The sequence below is a fragment of the Rhinopithecus bieti genome, unplaced genomic scaffold, assembly GCF_001698545.2.
Source record: "Rhinopithecus bieti isolate Rb0 unplaced genomic scaffold, ASM169854v2 scaffold_6708, whole genome shotgun sequence".
NCBI classification, from domain to species: Eukaryota; Metazoa; Chordata; class Mammalia; order Primates; family Cercopithecidae; genus Rhinopithecus; species Rhinopithecus bieti.
In genome coordinates, this window is record NW_016806329.1 from 5,102,347 (window position 1) to 5,124,933 (window position 22,587).

The following is a 22,587-nucleotide window of genomic DNA, read 5'->3' on the forward strand; positions in this document are numbered from 1 at the left end:
ACTGATTAAAATGAATTTGTATAAAATACACCACATGGTAAATAATTTCTATAGTATTTCTCATGGACAGTTCTGAGTAATTAAATATGTAGCTAATTCACAGTGGTTATAAATGTGTAATTTTATTCACAATAGTTACGCTTTGAAGATATGTGCCAGAAGTACACGGAGAGGTAAATACTCATCTAATTACATATTCATAATTCAGTAGAAATCTAAAGATGTTACTGTATTGCTGAAGGTTAGTGCCTAAGCATAGTATGAGTTTAGTGATAAGTAACAGTCAATATTTTCTGAGAAACAGATAAAAAGTAAAATGTAAAGATTCCTAACATGTAAGTCACATAACCATTTTTACGAAAACCAATGTTAGGTTACACTAAGTGAATATATTCAAAGTGAAGCTGAAGCACACTGAATCTTTATAAAGCAATTACAGGTTTCACTTCCTTTTCACTTAAAAAAGAATATACTACTATTCCTCAAATATTTTCAAAAGCTTGTTATACAAGCGGTAACTGAAAAAAATTAGTAAATTGTGATCTAATCTTATGATTTTTGTAATATAAAAATTATTTTATTATAAAATAATATAATCATTATATTATTTTCTGCCATTGAACAGGTTTCTGAAATATAAAATTTCCTTCATAGCTGAAACTTCCTAGTATAAAAAAATTACAGCAGACATAAATCACAAATTCACTTAAGTGGTCCCATTTACACATTTAAGTTTGATGTCTTTTATTTATTAAAAAAAATTTCTCCCTTTTACTTATTTTTTAAGGGCATAAAGTAATTATGGTCATTTGGAAGCCACAAGAAAGGGTTAAAAGGTGGGGTGACCAATCATTATTTTGAGAGCTGGAAAATTAAAGGAAAGAATAAACACTTATTCTGAATTCTGTATACGAACAGCAACATTTAATGAGTGGTAGATATAAGGAAGTTCTTTTATAGATAGTTCCTAAAGAAGTAGCAATAACAGTATTAAAATATTATTTTTGCAGGCCAGCATGATGCCTCACACCTGTAATCCCAGCACTTTGGGGGCCAAGGTGGGTGGATCACTTGGGGCTCCAGGAGTTCAACACCAACACAGTGAAACCCTGCCTCTACTAAAATACAAAAATTAAGTGGGTGTGGTGGTGCACGACTGTAATCCCACCTATTCGGGAAGCTGAGGCACAAGAATTTCTTGAACCCGGGAGGCAGAGGTTTCAGTGAGCCAAGATCACGCCACTGCACTCCAGCCTGAGTGACGGAGCAAGAGACTGTCTCAAAATAAAATAAAAAAATAATAAAAAGTATTAATTTTGCAATGGCTAATGAATTATGGATCCAGACATGTAGCATCAACAGCTGGTAATGTTACAAAAAGTAACAATCAGATACTACTGTCTTCTGATGAAAGAACACATCACTAACTATGTAATAATATTGGTGGGTGCATTTAACCCTCTAATTATCATTTTACAGAAAGTACTAGTCCAGTGGAACATGTTAAACTATACTGGGGAGGTATAATCAGAAAAGTTTAGACAGGGGAGTTATAGAACAAATGACCCAGTTTCTTTACCAAAACTGGAAAAGAGAAGGGGAGAGAGTGGGGATGAGGAACCTACAGATTAAAAGACTTAAAAGACCTATCAAGCAATCTCAGTTAGTGGACCTTACTTGGATCCTAATTCAAACTAACAAACTATAAAACAAGTGAACCAATACTATGGCATTTATGAGACAACTGGAAATTTGAATTTTGAATATTTTGATATTAAGAAAGTATTGATTTTTATTAGATACGAGAGTGTTATGGCTTCTTCAGGAGATACATATTTAAAATTGTAAGGATAAAATGACATCTGAGATGTGCTTCAACATAATATGATGGAAGGAAGTGGACAAGAGTATGGAAGAAACACACAGGGGTTCATTATACTATAACACTGTGTGCTTAAATTTCTTGTAAAAACAAAATCGGGGAGGCAATGAAGGGGAGTGCAAGGTCATTCTTACTTCAGGATGCTTTAAAAGTCAAGGGTTGGTTATGAGATTTTTTAACTGAACTTCACTTTTTGGCTATTTTGAAGTTGAAATTTCAGAACAACTCCTTAGGACTTCCTAACACTCCCTACCTCTTCCCTCCCACACAAGTAAACCAACTTTAGAGATGATCAAAATGACTGTTGCTGATTTAGAATTTAGATCTATCTAATAACAACCCACTAATCACAAATGTAAAACAGAAGTAGACAGTTTTTCAAAGGAAAAAGTTTAATTGAATGATGAATTTACTATGATTTGATTCAGTTGTGACAGTAAACCCAAAATATGAGGGGTTTAAATAAAAGAAAGTTATTAATCTCTCATGTAAATAAAGACCTGAGGAATTGATTCAGATTTGGTATGTTGGTTCCAAAATTAAGGATTCTTTTAACTCTGTTGCTTCAATAACCTCAACATCCACCATCATACCGACCCTTCTATTGGCAGGAAGAAACAACACTTTCCAAAAGTCGTAACATACCACTGCTCATAGCCCAGTGGAATAAGCTTTGTCAAACTATCACAAGGGAGGCTAAAACACTTAGCCTGGCCATAAATCTGATTTAAAAAGCTATAGGGTGGGCATGGAGATTTAACAAAAAAAAAGAAGCATGGTTTGATTTTAAAAAGTTCGATTCAATACGGCTAGAACTTAGATAGTGGACAAACAGAAAACAACAGTTTCTCAGTATTTCATTAATAACACATACAACATTTGCAGTGCAAATTATTGTGAATATCTGCCGCTAATGTTTTTAAAGAGCCAGGCAACTGATGGCATTTCATTTTTAGACTTTCCCACAGGTAGGCACTATAATTACACCCCACTTACAGATGTTTGCTTACAGATATGTAAGCTGTTAGAAAATGGCAGACATGAATTCAAAATCAGGTCATCTAGCTTCACTATATTATTCACCTATCACCTAGTATGCACTTACAAAACCAATGGAATAAAAAAAGTGGCATGCACTGAATTCAGAAACAAGAGACTCAAAATGAGAGAGACTAAAGGATTCTCCAGGATGTCAGGAAAATGAAATCCTAAGGACACAACTGATAAGCTGGCCTACAGTGTAACTAGTCCAAATCGGAGCAGGTGATAAAATTCCTGATTTTCTAAAACAGATGAAACTGACAGATTACCAGAGGTGTCTAAAATCTCAGGCCCAGGTGCAGTGGCTCATGCCTGTAATCCCAGCACCCTGGGAAGTGGAGGTGAGTGGACCACTTGAGGTCAGGAGTTCGAGATCAGCCTGGCCAACATGGTGAAACTACTCCATCTCTACTAAAAATACAAAAATTAGCCGGACGTGGTGGTAGACGTCTGTAATCTCAACTACTCAGGAAGGTGAGGCAGGAGAATCACTTGAACCTGGGAGGCGGAGATTGCAGTGAGCTGAGATCTCATCACTGCACTCTAGCCTGGGTGACAGAACGAGACTGCCAGAAAAAAGAAAAAGAAAAAGAAAAAAAAATCTGACAGGAAATTTAGGCAACTGAAAAAGACTTTAGAGTTGACATAATGACAAGTACATAAGAAAATAAACAGAAAAACCAAGACAAATAATAATTAGAAAAAAAATGAGAAAAAAAAACATGTAGTATACTACTACATGGTTCATCTATGACAGGAATATGCATAGTCTTAACAATGCAGACACTAAAAATGATCTTCAAAATCACCATGTTAACATATATTAATAGAACTGGGGAACAGAAAATGGGTATGTGAAGTGAGGTAGACAGCGAGAGCTAAATCCTATTGTCTATAACGTTAAGTTATTTTAGACAAAATGACAAAAAGTACATTATAATTATATTACATAAAGATATGGAGGTGATCAGAACAATCAGACAAAAAGTCATGAAAGAAGTTATCTGCGCTGCGGGCAACAGGCTGGGGAAAAGGGTGGATACAGATTTTTTGAGGGGGGGAGAACAAGCCTATAGAATTATTTGTTAATCTAAGTGTATGTGTAAATAATAAAAGTATAAACATTAACAGAAAGTAAAGAAATCCAATAGTTAATATCTTCATTAATTTGGGGAGAGGGAAAGAGGGGCTCTCACTTAAGGAAGGGTTTGTAAGAACACTGCTGCCACCATGTTACTGTTTTGAAACACAAAATCACTTAATCCTGTAAGTTACCTAACTTTCCCCCAAAATAGATTTAAGAAATACAAAGTACCCTATAAATGTGGGATCTAGTAGTAAATCTGAAGTTATTGAAAAGCACAGAAAAGATGATCCTGCTTACATGGCATGAAGTATACAAATGTATACATAAACAGATGATGCTCCAAACATCTTAAATGGTGGGTATCTTTGGTAGAATTTGGGGTAAACTTTACTTTTCATTTCCGCACATACTGTTTCAATTTTAGGTAAAACAAATCGTTTTCAAAAAATGATAAATCTCTTTTCAGAAGGAAGAAAGTAAAAAAGCTAACTGCTACTTCCTAAATAATTACATGAAAAAAACTCATCAATATGGCCCTGATCATGATCTCTTCTTTAAAAACTCGAGTGACTATTCAAAAGACTTTTTTCTTTCAAAACAGTCAGCATCTGAAGTATCCCTCTCTTGCCACAGTGTGTCACTCTTACTGTACAGATAATTTTTGAATTTCCATGGGAAGGGGGAAACTGTTTAAAAGTAGATTTAATTTTCAAATTATTAAATCCCCACTTACCAAAAGACAGCCCTGAGGACAGAGTCCTAAGCTTATTCATTATTATAAATACCTGGCAGCAGCCTACAAAGTACTCAAAATGCACTTGTAGTTTTAATACAATTATCAAAATACAAATTAAAACAAAGCCTGAATATATAGTAATCTTACAAATAAATTCACTGGTGCCACCTTATCCAGAAAGAAGAAATACCTATTACCATGCTTTAAGTGGCCAATTTAGGCCAAGTATTTTACAGAAATCACCAGTTAAAACAAAGCAAAGGGTTGGGTGTGGTGGCTCACGCCTGTAATCCCAGCACTTGGAGAGGCCGCAACAGGTGGATCACCTAAGGTCAGCAGTTCTAGCCCAGCCCGGCCAACATGGTGAAACTCCATCTCTACTACAAATACAAAAATCAGCCAGGTGTGGTGGCGGGCACCTGTAATCTCAGCTACTAGGGAGGCTGAGGCAGCAGAAATGCTTAAACCTGGGAGGTGGAGGTTGCAGTGAGCTGAGATCACGCCATTGCACTCCAGCCTGAGTGACAAGAGCGAAACTCTGTCTCAAAACAAAACAAAACAAAAACGAAAAAAGAAAATCCGCAGTCTAGTAGATGAGAGTAACACAATGAGGAGCATAGTGTTTGACATGAACTAAACCTGAGTTGCTTGGTTATTAGCCAAGGAAGACTGGATCTACACTGATCTAAATGTTAACAAAGTAGATGCATATATAAAAGTTTTCAGGTTGAGTTACTGATGCATATTGCATTGGTCAGCATAAAAACGTTACTAATCTGATTAACATATAAAGATGCAACAGAGTTAGGTTTTTCACAGACATAATAATATTCCCTACCCTACTGTGTGCAAGGCTAGACAAAAATCCAGTAAGTGGATGGTGAACTGATGCCATCAACTGTGTGAAATTTGGCAATAAAAATTCCAATTTTAACACAATAAGAGTACAAGTTTTAAACTAATGACATTTTGGCTTGCTATATTTCTGAAGCCTACTTGATTTAATGATGAGGTTTTCTCACAATGGGCACCTACATTACTGTTGTCATGCAGAAAATTGTAAGTAAAATGGAAAAAATTATGAAGAAAATTTAAAACAATATTTAAATTTTGAGTCATAGAAAAAAATGATTATAAAGCTACAAGCATAAATATCCTCTTAGGTAATATAATTTGAAAAAAAATCAAACTTTCCTCATGTAAAATGAGGGTGACTAGAATTATCTGGAGTGTTTTAGTTTCAAAAAGCATTAATTATCTGACAAGTAAGTCATAACAGTATAGAAAGGTAGTAACCTCTAGATTTAAAATTACTGTAATTAGATTACCAAGTAGGTGATATTAATAAGTATATTATACTTACATTTTATATATCATATCTATTACACTTATATTGCATTTATATATCTACTACCTTGAAAACAAATCGATGATCTACAACTTTTCAAACGTTGTTTTAAAAGGCACAACTAACATAATTTTCACATTCAAATTACTTTTATAAGACAATGAAATACTAATTACATTTAATCATTTAACAATCACCAATGGTAAAGAAACCTCACTTTTAACAAAAATTACTATTGTTACTTTATTCATGGGCTCAAGTATGCATTTTTTAATGAAATATTTATGAATTTCAGTTTGTAAACAGAAATTCTCCAATTCTTAAGACTAAATAAGATTAAACAATGATTTCAAGAAAGAGAAGACTACTTGTTAGCAGGTTGTTCTTAATATATTTAATACCTTGTAATTTTCACTAAAATATGACTGAGCAATATGATTAAAACCTCAACGAATTCTCAAAGAAATTTCTAAATATGGCAGCCACCAACACAAAACAATTTTTTTGGCTTTTGCTTCCTTTTGAAGTTGTTTAGAGGTACATTATCAAACCTCACTGATCAACAGGAAAGAAGCAAATTATATAGCTTTTAACTAAAATATTCATAATATTGACTTTTGTTTTGATAATTTTATTAAGATATTAAATCTGCTCTACGGTAGGGTTTGGGCTAAAAAAGTACCCTATAAATAAGTCACATTTAAAATTCTAAAGATTTCTCAAGTAGAAGCTCAAAGTTCTAAGCAAATTAAAATTTAAAGCATATACATATTTACCTGCTAATTTACACTATTAATTTGAAAAAGCTCATTCCCCTACTTTGCTAAGGAGGCAAAGCACTGTACTCACTGAATTCAAGTAGAAAGTTTACTTTTCAGATACGTTTAGACTGTTACATAAAATATTTCACATTTGGATGGATGGTTAGAACAAACAATATAGTGCTTATGTTCAACTTTTAGAAAGGGGCAAGATGTTAGGAGGTTTAAGCAAGTAATGCATAATCTCCAAATTCATGTCAAGACTAATTTAAACTCTGCTGATTAATTAGTAGGGGAAATAAGATTTCTACATGTTAAGTTGCGAATATTTTTTAAAAACATCTGGCACATATACCTCTGGTAAAATTGTATAATTTACTTTTACTATAAGATATTCGGGCAAGTAGTTACAGCAACTGAACAAACTAGTGCAGATAATTGCATATCTTATTAAATAAATTAGAATCCCAACAAGCCTGAGCAACCCAATTCTGCAACAACATAGGAGACCATTAAAGATTAAAAGAAAGAAGAAAAGGAAGAAAAGAACAAGAAAGCCCTTCAGCAAATACTTTAACAAATAAATCACTCAGGCAAAGTCAAACAAGTTTTGAAAGGGCCTGCTTTGACAGATGTTCTCTGGAAAAGCAAAGGCTTCAGGCAAAACAAATGGTTTTATTATTATTTTTTAAAGCTACGGAATATTATTCATGTTGTTTCTGTATTTCTCAAATATTTTAATTTAAAAAAATGCATTTACAACCATTGTTCAGGGACTCTCCCCTACTGCCACTTCGAGACACTTATCGAGGGATTTAATGCTCATTTAGATTTGTTACAAGTATAAAATTAATCACAAAAGCAACTATGCTCCCTAATTTAGGGAATAAAACTTCCTAAAAAATTTTATAAAGCATCAAGAGTTGCTGCATCTTTTAAAGCTGTAAAAAATCATCCATATTGCTTTTACAACAGGCCCATATATAATTCCTGCCATAAAAGCCCACACAAGAGTTGAAGCAAAATTTAAGAGTTCTTATATTTATCTGTATGAATAAGATTTGATGACTATTGGTATTCCTAAAACTCAAAATGCAGGTATTCTGGATAAAACCTGTTTATAGAAAGTCAAATTCCAGAAAATGATCATACAAAGTGTACTTACCAGTGCTTATGCCTTCCCTTCACCTAACGCTTGAATTCTAGGCTTCCAGAAATTTTCTATCTCTCCAATTAAAAACGCTGCAGCCTGCTACACTCCATAAAATGGCCGCGTTGTTTAACCAAGAAAAACATGTTAGAGATTGAGCTGTCACTTTTAGACAAAAAAAAGAATATAAACAATTGCTTCTTTTGTGAAGCATAAAAGACTTAGGCTGGCATTTTGAATCATGGAGCTCCCCTGGCCGTTGCTATTGCTCTTCAAGTAGTTGTAGTAAAATTTCTGCCACATTCTTGCTTTCTGCATGGTGTCTCAGCAGTAACAGATCAGAACAGGCTAGCAAACAACTCCTTCCTAAATGTAAGCTCTAATTTCTTCTTCTGCAGTGAAATGAACCAAGTTTCTATGCAAAAGAATGAGTGACAGTATTCCCAGCCAATCAGCTTGGGTTTTTTCAGGAAAATCACCCCTTAATTCATTCAAAATTAGGTCATATGACACTATTTGAAATACTATTGGCTTACCATGAAAGTAATGTTTGACTTTACACAGGATAAGGCCACCCATCTATGCTTCCCTGGGCTGAAGACAACTTGACTATAACCGGTACTGTGAATTAAATACACACACACATACAGGGGAAAAAAAGAATAAAGCCTTACCAGAGTCTCCCAACTATTAAAGGGCCGGAGCTCTGTTATCTTCTGAGCCTTTTTCTGAGAACACTGAGGAATCAAAGTAAGTTCACCAATTGAAGCATCTTGAAGGAAGTGAAGAATTTTACCTTTATAGCCATCCTCCATCACTTCTTCACCACTACTATAGTCCTCATCTAATGAACTACCGACATCAGAACCTGAATCATATTCAGAGTCTTCAACAACTCTCTTTGGATTAAATACATTTTTTTTACGTTTCTTGTTAAAGCCATTTTGTGCTTTCATTGAAAATTTCTGTTTTAGTTTTGTTTTAGTTGCATTTTTAGGGTAATTTTGACTTCTTGAAGAAACTTCTTTTCCATTTGGAACCTCACTTTGTGATGCATACTGCATATCTGCATATAAAAGACAAAACAGTAACTAAATTAGAAATACATAATGAAAGATTTCAAATAAAACTTGAAACATTTACCTATTCCTTTTGAATACAGAAGAATTCAACCACAATTTATTGTTAAATTGGATACATTTTAAAAATACTTAAGTAGAATTTGAAGTTAAACAATTAGTTTCAAAAGCAGGCGATAACTTGTTTTTTAAATGAATTAAATATAAATTTCTCTTTTCTAACAAAGGCCCTGAGAACATAAATGGCAGCTGCATATCTGTATCATGTCTCAGATATTCCTAGCAGCCCCACTCAACTATGCCAACACTGAAGATAGCAGAACAATGCTTACACGACTATAAAGCTTACTAATAAAAAGTGTGTATGTTTCAACTATCCATAATTTTCCAATACTATCTTCAATAGTCTAAGTTTCATCGCTACTTAAAAAATTATTCAAATAGTCTGGGCATGGTGGCTCACGCCTGTAATCCCAGCACTTTGGGAGGCTGAGGTGGTCAGATCACAAGGTCAGGAGTTCGAGACCAGCCTGACCAACAAGGTGAAACCCCGTCTCTACTAAAAATATAAAAATTAGCCAGGCATGGTGTTGCATGCCTGTAATCCCAGCTACTCAGGAGGCTGAGGCCAGAGAATCACATGCATCCAGGAGGTGGAGGTTGCAGTGAGCCGAGATTGTGTCATTACACTCCAGCCTGGGTGACAGAGCGAGACTCCGTCTCAAAAAAAAAAAAAAAAAAAAATTATGCAAATATGGTATTACCAAAAAGCCCCACTACTTTATCACTATCAGTTTACAGAATTCTAAGATGCCTGTGAATGAAGGTACACCATTATTTTATGTACCAGTGAGAAAACATGTACCAATCTATAATACAATACTTTATTCAGAAATTTTTACTTACTCAGAAAGCTATTAGACTTACACAGATTATCATACCTTTATTTTGTGCATTTATAAAAAAATAAGCAAAATAAGTTGGCTAAAGTATTCCTCAAATCTTTTCACATTCATAACATGGCTCTTTTGACTCATTTTTCAAACTTAGATTTGGTGGCTTTCTTTTGCCACAGAAAATCATTTTCTGTGCCATCAAGAGCATTGGTGGTATAGCCTTTCTTTTGAAACAATTTATTAAAAAAAAAAAAAAAAAATCCAAAACACCTAAAGCTACCATGCTGGGCTTTTAAAACTGGCTTTGCAATTATGAAGAGCTAGTCTATTTGATTCTTCCTTAGGTATGTTACTAAACATGTATGACTCAACTCTTCCTTACCACCTCTCCTCTATCATTTGGTTCCTAGAATTAAGAGTGTTCCAAAATGCGTTCATGCCTATGATATCCTTAAGTTTTTGATGCTAGTGCTTTTAATATCTGTGCAAGTATAGTCTAAGACATCTATATTACAGTAATGACATGATACCAACAATCACAAGATCCATCCTGACAGTTCTTAAAAAGTTTCTTTTACACTAAATAAAACATGGCAGTTTAAAAGTAGTCTTAACTATCAAGAAAGACTGAACAAATAGAAAGATATTTATTGTTTTGTTTTACACTACGATAAAGAACAGGCAGGTAGGTCAAAACATTTAAAAACTGGTTGTTAAAGAATGTTTATATATCATTACTTTCAACATCTTTTGCAATCCCACCCTCTGATTAACAGCTAATAGGTTTTCTTATATACCATTTTCTTATACACCAAAATATAGACTATAATGAGAAGTATGTATTTTCTATGACACAGAATAATTACCTTGGTCTTCTGCAAACACTTTTAGAGATTCTAAAGCTTCTGTGTACATCCATTCATGTTCCTTGAGTACTTCTCTTAGTTCCTAGAAATAAGTCATTTATCTTTTGTTAAAATCTCAAATTAGCAACTTGAAGAAAATGTCTATGCTCTTTTAAAATAAGTTAATCACCTGAAAACAGAGAATTCATATCTGATTATTTTGCACTTGTTTTTACGCTCCTTTACAAATGCTTTCTGTGTAATCTCACCTCCACAAATACACAATAGTCTTCAAAGGAAAGAAAACTTGTCATTTTTATTGCATTTCTAACTCTCACTATGAAGTACTGTGAACACTAGAGGATCAAGAAGTGTTTGCTCAATTAAAATGAAATTTCAATATGCAGCTAGGCTTTTACAAACTGCCAACTTCAAAACATGTAGTTTCAACATAGGTAACAAACCAATATGGCAACAAGATTTTGCATTCAGCTCATCAGAATTTAGTAGATGTACTATCTGAGCATATATACCCAAATAAATCAATGCAAGTGTAAATGTACTCTAAATGCTAAACAAATATGTGCTTCTATATATGATCATGGGATTAAACAGAGGGCCTTTTAGCAACACCATGTGTGGCATGAGTCTTTAATGACTCTGAAAATATTCTTACTATCTGGGAAGTAGAAGAAAGCTTATGAAATATTAAGACACTGAAATGGAATACTTTTTAAATTCTTATAAGACATTTCAAGAATGAGAACATGAAAAAAACCAGGCAGTTACTTGATGGAGCAGGGTTACAGATGATTTTCTAGATGACTTACATGTTATAAATGAGTTCACAATTTTTATTACGGTTATTTTTTAATGACTTAGGGATACAGTATAGATAATATAGTAAACAAGGTAAACAACATAAATAAACAGCATGAAAATACTTTATAACATTGATAAAAGGAGAACATTTAATTAGAAGAATGCAAAACTCACCCTAAGCTTTTATGTGGTTGAACTCTAACACTATTTTATAATAAAAACACTTAGTACACACTGATTAAATTTTCATACACGACTACTCACCTGTTTATCAAAATTGGGAAATTCCTTTTGCAATTTCAATACAATACTTTCCTGCTTTTCCCAATTACTGCTAGATTCTGCAGACTCATTTGATTCCTCTCCCTAATGGGGAGAAAAAAAAGAAAAAAATTTAAGAGAAATCAATAACAATGTTCTTAAGGCGATTATAATTGTATTTTGACTTGATCTGAAAATTATCACAATCAATCAGAAGAATCCAAAATGTTTCTTTTTGTTTCTGTGAACATTAACAAATGTATGTCTTTAAGGATAAAAAATACTGCTAACTTAAGATCACTGAAAGACTCTGACTGCATATCCAGTAACTCAAACTTTATTCTCAGTGCTTAAAATGAGATAAATCTGCTAAAAGCTAGAATGATCCTCAAATTAACTCAATATAATTCAAGTATACTGATATCTTCTCCAAGACAATGGTAAATTTTAAAAGGATACAAAAGTATCTCATCTATGTTCACTACTATATACCCACCTAAAATTTCAAATTCTGAGAAGTTTACTTTTAGTTCACTCTAGATTCACAGAATGGCTTAAATATAAAACTGAAACAACGATAAAAGGAATTTAAGTGGAACTAAATAATGTATAAACCAAACAGATTAATATGAGAATTGTGGCTATAGTCTCACTTTTCCTTCTTCTCTGTCACTTAACTTCGCTTGAAGAAAAAGGTTAAAGTCCACNTCCTCAAATTAACTCAATATAATTCAAGTATACTGATATCTTCTCCAAGACAATGGTAAATTTTAAAAGGATACAAAAGTATCTCATCTATGTTCACTACTATATACCCACCTAAAAATTTCAAATTCTGAGAAGTTTACTTTTAGTTCACTCTAGATTCACAGAATGGCTTAAATATAAAACTGAAACAACGATAAAAGGAATTTAAGTGGAACTAAATAATGTATAAACCAAACAGATTAATATGAGAATTGTGGCTATAGTCTCACTTTTCCTTCTTCTCTGTCACTTAACTTCGCTTGAAGAAAAAGGTTAAAGTCCACATTTAAGCAAAAAGAAAAGACTCCTTGTGTTCACGCATAGGAAAAATTCTAGTCAATCAAAAGCATTTATCTACTTTGCTTAGAACTGTACCACATGCAATACACACAAGATGGAGAAAAATAGTCTTCTTCAACCTCCTTTATTATCCAACAACTGAATTGCTTTTTTCTCTTTCAATACCTTCGATAGAAATAACTAAATTCTGATACCTCCTCTGCACAATGGAGTAAAATAAAATTTCATAAAACAGAGACCAGTAAAATGCTATGGATATTTGCACTAAAGAAAACTGCATGTGTTTCATAATAGTTAAGTAGTCCACTTGGGCTCCAGTGCAGAGAATGTAGATAGGTTACAAGGATGAAGAGTTAAACCAGAGTTAACACGGAATAAAGCCTAAGGTTAGTCTTTTCTTCAGAAGCAACAGGATTTTGAGCAGAGGAATAAGACATATTGGTGAAACACATCTGGAGAAAACATTTCAAAATCCTCAGAAATTCATACTGCCACCTTTACAGCCCAGGCACACTGAAATTCCAAGAACAGTATTTTAAAGCTCACAGATGGACAACAATCAGCTGAGGAGTGAACAGATGCAAGTATCTAACTCTAGACCACTGCTTTTTCACTACGTAAGTGTTTTGTAAACTTCAGTTTAGGAATCAAATAAATTGTGGTAAACACATAAAATGGAATATTACTCAGTCATAAAAAAAGAATGAAGTACTGATACATATTACAACATGAATGAACATTGTAGTATATTTGAAAGCATTATGCTATGTAAGAGGCTAATAAAAAAAGAACAAAATCATGTCCTTCACAGCAACATGGATATAGCTGGAAACCATTATCCTAAGCCAGCTAATGTGAGATCAGAAAACCAATTACCACATTTCTCACTTATAAATGGTAGCTAAACATTGGGCACACATGTTCATAAAAATGAGAAAAACAGACACTGGGGAACACAAGAACGCGGAGGGAGGATGTGGGGGGAAGGGTTAAGGAAAACTACCTACTGAGTACTATGCTTACTATCTGGGTGACAGATTCATTCACACTTCAAACTTCAGCATCACACAATATACCTCTGTAACAAACTTGCATATATACCCCAATTTCATACATAAAAGTATGAAAACATAAAACATAAAAACAAAACACATTCTTCTGAAATTAAAAAATAAGAGGCTAGACATAAAAGGTTACATATTATATAATTCCACTATGTGAAATGTTCTGAATAGGTAAATCCAGAGACTAAAGACAGATTGGTGATTGCCAGGGGTTAGGGGGAGGAGGGAATGGGGAGAAACTGCTTAATGGGTATAGCATACTATTATGAGGTGATGACAGCATTTGGAACTAGACAGGAATGATGGTATACAATATTGTAAATGTACTAAATAGCATTAAATAGTTCACTCTAAAATGGTTAATTTAATGCTACATGAATTTTACCTCGATAAAATTATTTGGAAAACAGTAAACAGCTCTTGGGAATCAAATATATGATAGCACAGTATTTAGTAGATGGTGTGCCTATCATGTGCTGTTTGCTCTTGGATCCCACACTTCTGCCAGCTGTAATTCCTGGTGGCTGAATATACTCATGTGGTACAGGAGGTTACACAGATGCTTTACAAAAGCTAGTTGATAAAGTTTGGGCCCCTATGTATCTCAGTGGGCCCAAGGGATATGATTCAACTCAGTGCTTATTTTTCCATCTCCAGAATCATAGTTGGAACAGACATATTTGGCACTGGCAGAAATCCCCTATTATATTAGTTCCCTGACCCATGAGGTATGGGCCACTATTTCGGGAAACACCAAATCCAAGTCCCTAGAATTGTCCCTCTCAATCAGAACAACAATAATAAACAAGTACTACAGTCCTAAAGGAATTGCAGATATTGACATCACCATTTCATCCCAATGTAAGATGCCTCCTTGACCTATACAAAAAGTAGATGAGTCTTGGGAGAATTATTTAAGAGTATCATAAACAATCAAACTCCACCTGCAGCTGCTTTACAGGATGTGGTATTTTTGCTGGAGCAAATCAATATGGCTATGCAGTTATCAATCAAGCACTTGCTCTTTCTCCTTTCCCAATTAGATCAAACGGAAGCAATCTGTTTTTATCTTGGCAGGTTTAATGATATACCTTCAGTCTTCAGAGTTACAGTAACTTTCCTGGCTCTCTCAAATAATACAGTACTCACGGACTTCGATGGTTTTGCACAGTCCAGAGAGTATCACTTGATCCACTATACTGAAGCTATCATGTTGACTGGACTTGATAAACAGGTAGTGGGTATTTTCAATGGTACTGGTCAGATACGTACATGCCACATATCAGGGGGAAGGAATAACCATCCTCACTCTGAGGCCCACCACTTTTATGGGAGTGCAGTCTGGAGCATGTTGCAAACTCCACTCTTAAGAAAAGAAAGGCTCTTTAGACTGCCTCTTTAGACTGTTTGGACATTGGGAGCTCACTGCACACTGGAGGCAAGATATACTTCATTCGGGTGTGTACTGATTGATTGATTTTATAAAATACCTCTTAAGATTGTCAGCTATGGCTGGGCATGGTGGCTCACGCCTGCAATTCTAGCACTTTGGGAGGCCGAGGCAGGTAGATCACGAAGTCAGGAGTTTGCGACCAGCCTGGCCAACATAGTGAAACACTGTTTCTACTAAAAATACAAAAAATTAGCCAGGCTTGGTGGCAGGCACCTGTAATCCCAGCTACTCGGGAGGCTGAGGCGGGAGAATTGCTTGAACCCAGGAGGCAGAGGTTGCGGTGAGCCAAGATTATGCCATTGCACTCCAGCCTGGGCAACAGTGGGAGACTCTATCTCAAAAAAAAATAAAAAAAAGATTGTCAGTTATGAATGGGGCCTGGGTTAAGAGAGGGCTCTGTACCATGTCCAGAGTGCAATACAAGGTACTCTGCCATTTGGGTTTCATGACACCAGCAGATGCAACGATTATCCAAGAATCTGTCGCAGGTAAGGATATCATATGAAGTCTCTGGCAAGCCCCAATGGGAAAATTGTTGCAGAGCTTTAAAGAAAGGTCATCATGTCCTCTTCTACTGACCAGAGTCACTTTTGCTGTGACACATGCATTTCCAAAAATTACACTATGTAAAATTGTTAAAGTAAAAATTATAGCCGTTAGGAGAAAACTGTTAGAGATACAATGTCAAAACTTCATCAGTGACACATAAAAGAGAAGGAAATCTAATAAAACGATACCACAATTTTACACACACTAAATAGTTAATACATAAATACTACAATAAATATGAGCTGAAGTTTGCTTGTGGACATCGGGAGTGTTACAGCTTATGAGTTATTGTGAAGTGGTAAAAGATGGGTTATCTGAAAATGAACGGAAATGTGTAACACCAGATACAGAAGGTTGTAGCTCACTGTCCTTGTGTTATGTCCGCTGTACTAATTTAAAATATAAAGAATAAATAAAATTTCTGTGGTGTTGTCGGCCTCCTCCTTTTACACTAAAGCTGCCTGTATGGTTCCAAATTCGTCCGGATGCCATACAAGACTATTCTAATATCTTCAGCAGTAAAACCATTATCTTCAAGGCAGTCCAACTTTTTTCACAGCATTTAAAACAACTGATCACGTGTATTATGTCATGGCGTACAGACTTCTGACTTTCATCATCACTGTCATCATCATCTTCTGTATCCATACAGCCATCAGCGGCAAGTTGCTGAATGTTTTCTACAGTTAGATCATCGGGATAGGACCCCAGAAACTTTTCAACATCCTCATTTTTGACTGCTCCAAGTCCAAACTGTTTTCTTAGATCAATATAGCTTGTTTTAAACTTTTAAAATTTCTCTGAAGGATCAAATTCTTCAAAATAAAGAATCAAGTCAAAGGCAACCTTCTGCCACACATAACACAAACACTCTTGGTATATTACTCCAGGCTTCAACAATGACATTGCAATGTTAAACCTCTTCCAACATTCTATAACCACTTCTGCATCCCTGCCTTAGATAACATCAATTAATATCTTAAACATTCATTTTAAAATAGTAAGCTATACTGCTATCACACCTTTAAAAAGGGGCTATTATCAGGGAGGCAGTTTTTGGAGGCAAAAGGAAGAATGTGACATAGGTTGAAATCTGCTTTTGGAGAGAGAGAGCTTGATACACTATAAGAATTTTAAAGTTTTTTTTGTTTTGTTTTTTTTAATGTTTTGGGGCATTCATCCTCTCTAACAGAGAACTAAGTAAAAATATAAATGCAAATGTGGGCAGTCATCCATACAATTCGCTATACCTGACATGATCCTCAAATTCTGACTTTAACAATTTCTTTTAAAAGGCTCACAGTTTGGTGAGTGATATTATTGGCTTCAGCTTCAGCTTCAAATTTCTATTTGGCACTGGTGCCGAATATTAGTTATGTCACCTTTAGGAGCCTTAAATCCCAGAGCATGTTTTCTGTCTTTCATATTTGGGTTATTCAAGGCATGCGTTCATAACAGGTTATTTGTTTAATCAAAACCAAGAATTTAACACCATACACAGCTGCCTTCTTCAATTTACTTCTGTATCACTGCTGAAAAACTCTTTTGCAGCTTTCATATCTACACTAATGGTTATGTCTGACAGCCAAAGGCTTAGGAAACTACAGCATTGTTTGAAATCATTAAAGCAACCACTACTAGCACTAAAAGGAGCCACTTATGCAGGGTACAGCGACTTCTATTTTAGATCTGTGTATATAATTACAAAGATCTATATGGGAAAGGTTGTCCCTTAGTTTATCACCCTTTGGTCTTGAATCCAAATATTTGACAATCTTTCCTTTTCTTCTGTTTCTTCAGGCCTTGCTCTTATTGACTTTTCAGCACTTGAACGTGGTCCAGCCATACATACACTTTTATTTTTGTGGCATTATCTTTGATGGTCCATAATGTGGATTCCTTTATATCTCTTGCTTGGGATCTATCGTATGTTCTTATTTCTTTCTAAATGTTCTCTTGTTTCGAGCTTCTCCTTAATACTCAAAACATTCCCTCTGCATGCACTGTGTGGCATTTTTGAACTAGAATGCTTAGATAGGATTGGGATGTTGAATGAGTGCTTTTTTCAAATAGAAAAGATCACAAATGTCAAAGAATAGCACATCACCACCTAACAGGATAATATACATGGTAAAAAGAGGCAGCCAGTGGATACTGGAAACGTGTGTGTTTTATGCATTCCTATGTAGCTTGGTTCAGCTGGAAGCAACTTTCTATGATCACCTACTATTTCTCACGGGCAAAACTGCACATAAACACATGCAAATTTTGGATTATACTCAAATCGTTCTCTAATGTATTAACACTGGAATAAATTCACATTTTAAAAACAAAAATGACTGACGTATTCTTGTGAAATAGCTATTGACTTGATAATAAATCCTGATGAAAGCAGAACAGTTGACCACAGAACATCAAATGACCATGAGACTTGAGTTGTTATGTGATCTGGTATCTGATTTACCCAGCCTAAACCTTAGCATTGGCAGCAGCAACCCATCAAGTAGAATGGTATACTTGAGACTGGACTTCAGTAGGTTCAAGAGACACAAATAAATTGCATGTGCAGGTGTCTCAGACTCTCACGGTACCTGCTTCTGCATCACTGCCGCCCCTTTTTCAACCAATACCTGAGGCATTATAAAAAATTCTTTATGACCCGATAGGTTGGGCACAGTGGCTCCCGCCTGTAATCCCAGCACTTTGGGAGGCCAAGGCAAGTGGATCACTTGAGGTCAGGAGTTTGAGATCAGCCTGGCTAACATGGTGAAACTCTGTCTCTACTAAAAACACAAAAATTAACTAAGCGTAGTGGACGCCTGTAATCCCAGCTACGTGGGAGGCTGAGGCAGGAGAATCACTTGAACCCAGGAAGCAGAGGTTTCAGTGAGCCGAGATCATGCCTGGGTGACAGGGTGGGACTATGTCTCGGAAAAAAAAAGAGAAAATTCTTTATTACCTGATAAAGAGGGGAGAAATCTTTAAACTTCATGTGTTTGTTATGAGACAGGTCTCACTGTGTCACCCAGGCTGGAGTGCAGTGGCATAATTATGGCTCACTAAAGCCTCAACCTTCTGGGCTCAAGTAATCCTTCCTCCTCAGCCTCCGAGTAGCTAAGATTACAGCTGCCTGTAAGCATGCCCAGCTAATTAAAATTTTTTCTTTTTTCTTTCTTTTTTTTTTTTTTTGCAGAGATGGGAGTCCCACTATATTGCTCAGGCTGGTCTTGAACTCTTGGGCTCAAACAATCCTTCTGCCTCGGCCTCCCAAGGTGCTGGGATTACAGGCACAAGCCACTGCACCCAGCCTGAACTGGCTTGACTTTAAAAAGATTTGCGTAATTTTAGAACCAGTCAAATGAACAACTGCTGTAATATAAACCCAACTCAGAGAGTAGCCCTGTGTACAACTTTGGGCAGTACATCTTGTCGCCCATTTTGTGTACCAAGAGACGGCCAGGGGTAGAGATCAGCAATATATCATGGACAGAGGCTAAGGAGAAGAACAAGACTGAAAAACTGGTAACCAGGAAGTCTGGGGAAGAGGTACATCATTGAACATCTCAGAATAAAAGTTATTCTGAGAATACAGCCAGGCGTGGTGGATCACGCCTGTAATCTCAGTGCTTTGGGAGGCCTAGGTGGGTGGATCACTTGAGGTCAGGAGTTCGAGACCAGCCTGGCTGACATGGTGTAAACCCATCTCTACAAAAAAATTAAAAAAAAAAAAAAAAAAATAGCTGGGCATGGTGCTGCATGCCTGTAATCCCAGCTACTCGGGAGGCTGAGGCACGAGAATTGCTTGAACCCAGGAGGTAGAGGCTGCAGTGAGCCAAGATCACACACCACTTGTACTCCAGCCTGGGCCAGAGTGAGACTCTGTCTCAAAAACAAAACAAAAAAAGAAGGTATCCTGAGAAGAGAATACAAGGATAATGGTGTTCATGTGAATGTTCAGCCAAGGGTGCACATGTGGCAGAGAAAATTTTTAAAGATCAGGTATACAAGATCACCCATTTGTGAACACCAGTTAAGTCCACAGCCACTTGAATGCCTGCTCAATAGGCCCATTTACAAATGGCCATGGCAACTGGGTTTGAGTCTGTGTATGCAAGTCAACAAGGTAAGATTTTCTACACCAAGATTAATCTGGCTACTGCTACGGTCAGTGCTCAACCTGCAAGGAACAGAGGCCAACAATGAGTCCCCATTATAGCACCATTCCTTGGGAGATTCAGTCAACTGTCTGGTGGCAGGATGATTAGACCTTCATAATTCATCATGAAAGACACAGTAACAGATAACCTACTCTAAGTATGAATTTGCCTTCCCTATCTACCTGCTTCTGGAAACACCACTATTATGGGTTAATTGTGTCCCCTCCAAATTCATATGTTGAAGTCCTGCTGCCCAGTACCTCAGAATGCGACCTTATTGGAGACAGGGTCATTAGTGAGATATTCAAGTTAAAATGAGGTCATTAGAGCGAGACCTAATCTGACTGTTGTCCTTATAAATAAGGGGAAATTTGGAGATTAACACGCACACAGTTCAGAGAACCCAATGTAACAAAGAGGGCAGAGCTAAGCAATTAATACTGGATAAATTTAAAAGAAAGCAAAAACAGTCACAAATTATATAGAAGCATAAATTATCTGGCTTAGTTGTGAAAGAAAAGAACGATTCATTTAGACAAATTTTCAGGTCTGATATCCACAGACACAAAATAGTCTGTGCTTAAACAGCCTTCATACTGGACAAATTAAAAAGCAAAAACAGTCACAAATTAAATGTAGACATAAATTCCCTTAGTTGTGAAAGAAAGGAATTCATTTAGGTGGATTTTCAGGTCTAATAATATCCACAAACTCAATATATTCTAAAGTTAAGCAGCCAATTTTGATACTGTAATTCAAATGTAAACTTACATGATCCAGTCTTGTCTTTTTTATAGATTGATCATCATTAAATTCATCTTCCTCATATGGCTCTGAAGAAGAAGATAATTTTCTTTTCCTGGGCCCACCACCTTTTAAAGCAGAGCAGCACACTCAAACTTTGCACAGAAACAGCAAAAAAATCAATTTAATGTAAAACAAAGGCAAAAATGTATTATAATGAATTACTAGACAGTTCTCTTAATATCAGGCCCAGTGTTTGTTGTTCTACATATGACCGAATTGAAAAAAAAAAGTCAACATCCTTTGCAGTCTTTCAGAAGTAGAAATCACTGTAATACTATATTCATAAACCATCACATTATTTAATCTAAAAATACACATTTCTAAATTAGTGAGTAATTCTACAGAGCAACATTAGGAAGGAGGGTTTCTTCCCAGTGGCTGAATGTTGAGCAGTGAAAAAAAGCTGACCCCCACCAAGTGTAAGTTATCTGAATACCATCACAGAAACCAGTAATTTCTGTGTCTACTATGTACCAGGCTTTGCGCAAGGTCTTTTATAAACTATTGTTTCATTTACTTTTCACAAACAAACCTACAAAGTAGGTAACATTTTTATTTCCCAAATGAGGATAGAGATACAGAGAGCTTAAGCAACAAATGCTTTTAATGTAAAAACAAGAGACTATAACATAGGGTACAGCAGTAACAGGAAATCTGCATACTGTCATGATTGGAAGACAACAAACTTGAGCTACATATGCTACTTATGTATGCTTGTATACATTTTGTATACATTTACCTATTTCTTAAATACTTTTGCTTTCAGAGAACAAATTTGTCAGACACATTGCTGTGCTACTATGAAAGCACCTGCTAAAGACTACAAAGGTTTAAGATCTCAGCATTAATTGTATCAGAGCCCTAACTATGAAGTTGAAATAAATACATACATGTCAGCTTAAACATTTCATTAACATGGCTATTACAAAATAAAATGGAATGTTATTAACATTTTAAAGCACAGTACTCTTGTCAGTACAAATACTAACCACAATATTCTAAATGTAATATTTTAAGTCTGAAAAAAAAGCTTCAAATCAGATAATTTTGCCACATCACCTAGACATGCTGAATTCTTTCCTAAAAAGAATAGAACAGAAGCCAGGTGCAGAGCTCATGCTTGTAATCCCAGCACTTTGGGAGGCTGAGGTGGGCGGATCTCTGGGGCTCAGAAGTTCGAGATCAGCCTTGGCAATATGGTGAAACCCCACCTCTACTAAAACAACAAAAATTAGCTGGGCGTGGTGGTACCTGCCTGTAGTCCCAGCCACTTGGAAGGCTGAGGTGTGAGGATCACTTCAGCCTGGGAGGCAGAAGTAGTGAGCTGAGACTGCACCACTGCACTCCAGTCTGGGTGACAGAGTGAGGTCCTGTCTCAAAATAAAAAATAAAAAAAGAACACAACAGAACAGCTAGAGAGACTCCTGACAACATCAATAAATTCGTACTCTTACTTTGTGAAGCAGAGTAAACACTTTGGATATGCATTTTTTTTGTTTCTGTAATTTCATATTCAAAAACAAAACTTCAAAAGAAACAGCATAAAAACATCCCTAGTGTTTAATATGCAGGCTGTCTATAAGACTGCAATTTGTGGTTAAA

At 35.6% G+C, this 22,587-nt stretch overlaps 1 protein-coding gene across 3 annotated transcripts in view; it reads right to left on the reverse strand.

Moving 5' to 3' along the window:
• Positions 1-22,587, reverse strand: part of SMARCAD1 (SNF2 related chromatin remodeling ATPase with DExD box 1) — an 87,591-nt gene that overhangs the window by 30,215 nt on the left and 34,789 nt on the right. For all 3 annotated transcript variants that reach the window (XM_017875507.1, XM_017875506.1, XM_017875508.1), the window contains 4 exons: positions 20,950-21,050; positions 11,912-12,013; positions 10,847-10,928; positions 8,680-9,071 (listed from right to left, as the gene is read on the reverse strand). In XM_017875507.1, coding sequence (XP_017730996.1) covers positions 8,680-9,071; positions 10,847-10,928; positions 11,912-12,013; positions 20,950-21,050 — 677 coding nt within the window. The remainder of the gene's footprint in view (positions 1-8,679; positions 9,072-10,846; positions 10,929-11,911; positions 12,014-20,949; positions 21,051-22,587) is intronic.